Here is a 3,542-nt window from a genome sequence, read left to right as displayed (position 1 = left end):
TCACCTACATGCTGATAAAGTTTATGTTAAAGATGATAATTCTGCCCGTTGTGTCTTTCTTAATTAATCAGACTTCAAAATGACTAATGCAAACAAACAGCATTAGAGAACAGGACAGATTTAAACTGAGTTGTCATTCAAATGGATTTTCTGTTTTGGATCCAAACCTCGTTTATCCTGACGCTAACAATGCAACAAGGTCATTCTGTTGATGTGTTCATTTTAACAACACACCGAACATGAAGAATTAATTACCAGAATTAGTCACCCAAGTCCTCTGAGAGAGAATGACTTGGCGACGTACCCTCCTCCTCCACCTCAGGTTTACACGCAACAGAAATACAGTGATACCTCAGAGCAAAGCTGGACGGATAAATAGCGCTTTGGTAGGGAGCCATTTGGAAGCAAAACAACGAAGCAGGGAGGGGGTTGAGGGTGCCTGAGCGCCTGGCTGAGGCTCCTGCGTTGATCAGCGCTGCATGATGCAGACAACAGAGGAGAAAGAGGAGGAGGAGGAGAGGAAGGAGGAGCGAGCGGGGGAACAGGCTGACTGAGGCTCGCAGCTCTCAGTCTCTCTTCTGTGCTTCGTGGAACAGCTTCTCTTTGCTTTTCCTCTCTCCCTCGCACACACACCGGCTTTACTACTCTTTTGCCTTGGCTGATAAGAGCAAACGCAGCGGCAGAGGGGCTCACTCGCTCCAACTCCTCCCGTACCATGCTGCCCTGGAAAAGGAATAAGTTTGTTCTGGTGGAGGATGAGGCCAAGAGTAAACCCAAGAGCCTAGGGACTGGGCTGACCTACCACTCCATCCTCTCCTCCCTTCTGCGCTCCTGTCCTGACTTGCTGCCCGACTGCCCCTTCGACTGGGTGGGCAACATCTTCCACACCAAACGGCAAAAGGTGGAACTGAACAAAGAGGAGCCTGTTTATAATGTGCGCTACCTGGGGAGTGTGGTCACCATCACGGCAAAGGGAGACGGCTGTACCCAGGAAGCGGTGGCCAAGATCTGGGCGAGGAGCAACTACGGGGAGCAGAGTGTCAAGATGAGGTTAACAGTGGGGCCGCAAGGTATCCGGATGAGTGCTGACAAATCTGGGAAAAAGAAACCCATCCACCTTTACTCCCTGAACAGAATCACCCACTGCAATGCTGACCCGTACCGGCCCAAGATCCTCGCTTGGATCTATAGGCACCAGGTCAAGAACATGGCCGTGGTGCTCCGGTGTCACGCTGTCCTGGTCAGCAAGTCGGAGAAGGCCCAGGCCATCGCTCACAGCCTCTACCACAACGCCACCTCCGCCTTCAGCGAGTTCAAGCGGCTGAAGCGTCAGAGCGATTTCCGGCACTGCCAGCAGCAGCTGCTGGGTGAGGAAGCGGTGCCCCTGATGCCACTGAGGAGGCTGCTGAACGGGCAGTGCCACTACAGACCGCCTACCGACAACCCCGGGAGCACCACCCGCCTCTGCTCCATCACAGAGGAAGAAGAAGAGGAGGAGGAAAGCAAAGATGAGAAGCAAGAGCCTAGGGAGCCAGAGGAGTATGTGGAGGAGCAGCAGGAGAAGCAGAAGGTTTTCACAACAAACACGGACCCAACTCAGTTATTATCAGAGTTGGACATTGGGGATATTGCCAGACTGGAGCAGTGCCAAATCAACTTTGTCAGCGACAGCAACAACAACACGTTTACATTCATAACCTCTCTGGTGTGACTATAACGCAGTTTAAAGAATGCGACTCTGCATTAACACATTCCTCTCTTTGCCCTTCACTGGTACCCCACTCAGGCTCCCTCCTGCCCCGTCCATGTAACGTGAAGTGTTTACCAGAAACTTCTCCTACTACCGGATGGCAGAGAAAAAGGCAGAAGATCGTTCTGTGGGAGTGTTTTTCATTCTGGCCAGATGGCTCAGACGCTGGTTTGACTGTAGCAGTTTGGGAAACTGCGTGTTTACAAAGAGGGCTGATGATGCACAGACTAACGATAGCACAATGACGAACGACGGCAATGGTCTCAGAAAGCAGGCGAGCACTGACGCCGAGATCACTGACATGCGGGTCACATATTGATCGCAGCACCGAGCAGGATGTGTTTATTAGTCCTCTCTCTCGTATTTTTGTGAGTATAATTAACGCCGTGTTTGTCAGCAGGGACATTTTTCAGATCAACTTGTAATATGTTTTTTTCAGGGAGGTTCTTTGTAAATTTGTGTAATTTTTCTAATACGACAATCCTCACTCAAATTGTTCACAGACTGACCTTTGTGAGTGCTTACAATCGCGAGACGAAGTTTATTACGGTTTTGCTAATGATCCCAGCCGACTAATGAATAAGGCTATAATTTAGGAAGCAAGCCATTGAGTCGACACGTTTATTGCTGTCATTTGTTACCGTCCTTATCATTTATGCATGACATGTCAGCAGTAACCTTTTCATGCAGAGCTTTTGTCTTTTTTCATGTGGCATCTTTGATCTTTTCAAATGAACACTGTGATAAATGTGTGACCAGCGATGAAATACGCAATGTTCATGCGGCAATGTTTAATTTGTGTATTGCATTTTTTTCAGTATACCTACTGTGGTCTCACCTGGTTTGCCAAATCAACAAGAACAACAAAAACAGATCTCAATTTGCCATTGCAATGCTCTATCTTTTAGCCAAGTTTACTTAATGCAGTTTTTCCACACAAGCCCTTGCAAAAATGCAGATGGACCCTTGCAATTTAACACAAACTGTTTTAAACATAACTTTAGGTAATTTTCCTGTTGATGATATCTGTGCTACTGTCATTGAAGATGCATTGTGACGAGGTGAAGCTATCTTTTTTCCAAATATGACGAATAAAAATCACCCTCACTTGGGTTTCCTTCTTGTATCTCAAAGGGAGGGTATTTCTAGATTTTCAAAGAGATTATTCAAATGAATCCAACAACTCTGCATTCCACCACTGTGTATTTGCATCCTTCTGATGTGAAAGTAAGAGTTACCTACACTTCAAAGAAAAAAAACACACATCTACACTGGCTTAATATGCCTCCCGAGCTATGAAACTGTATTTAAGAAAGATGTTTTTTTGCCATTGGCAACTTTAAAGTCCCATTAGATGTTAATGTGTTTTGATACATTTCTGCAGGCCTTGTACTGACTTCTCAGCCTTTTACTCTGAGGGGAGCAATTAATCAGTGGATTGAATTGTTCAGGAAATGAACATAAAGCACCTGCCTTGGCAGGACGGCTGTCAGGCTCTGACAGGGGCAAGTGATCCAAAACGAAGGGACCGGGAAGTTGACTCACCCATCAACCATTTTACTGCAAACATCAGCCATTTTAGTGACGACAGAGTCTTAAAAATGTTTTAGTGGAATCACACAAAGATCAGCAAGTGACAACAATGACGCATTTTAAAACTGAGGCATGTTTGAGTAGTGGCAGCTTTTCACATTATCAGCATCTCTGTCTTTGAACAACTATGAGTCAGTGTTTATTTCCCACATCATAGCATCAAAATATTGTATTTCAGCGCAATGCATATATTAATGCT

At 46.1% G+C, this 3,542-nt stretch overlaps 1 protein-coding gene across 1 annotated transcript; it reads left to right on the top strand.

Moving 5' to 3' along the window:
• Positions 1-632: 632 nt before the first annotated feature.
• Positions 633-1,765, top strand: fam43b (family with sequence similarity 43 member B). The gene has a single exon (XM_070840162.1). The coding sequence runs from the start codon at positions 716-718 to the stop codon at positions 1,709-1,711; it is 996 nt and encodes a 331-aa protein (XP_070696263.1). The 5' UTR covers positions 633-715; the 3' UTR covers positions 1,712-1,765.
• Positions 1,766-3,542: the final 1,777 nt, after the last annotated feature.

The sequence above is a fragment of the Pempheris klunzingeri genome, chromosome 11 (assembly GCF_042242105.1).
Source record: "Pempheris klunzingeri isolate RE-2024b chromosome 11, fPemKlu1.hap1, whole genome shotgun sequence".
Taxonomy (NCBI): Eukaryota; Metazoa; Chordata; class Actinopteri; order Acropomatiformes; family Pempheridae; genus Pempheris; species Pempheris klunzingeri.
The sequence above is the reverse complement of the archived record's forward strand: the minus strand, read 5'-3'. Positions and strand labels throughout refer to the sequence as shown.

Bases quoted from the DNA above. Each gene is read 5' to 3' on its own strand.
- fam43b (XM_070840162.1), top strand. From the start codon at position 716: ATGCTGCCCTGGAAAAGGAATAAGTTTGTTCTGGTGGAGGATGAGGCC.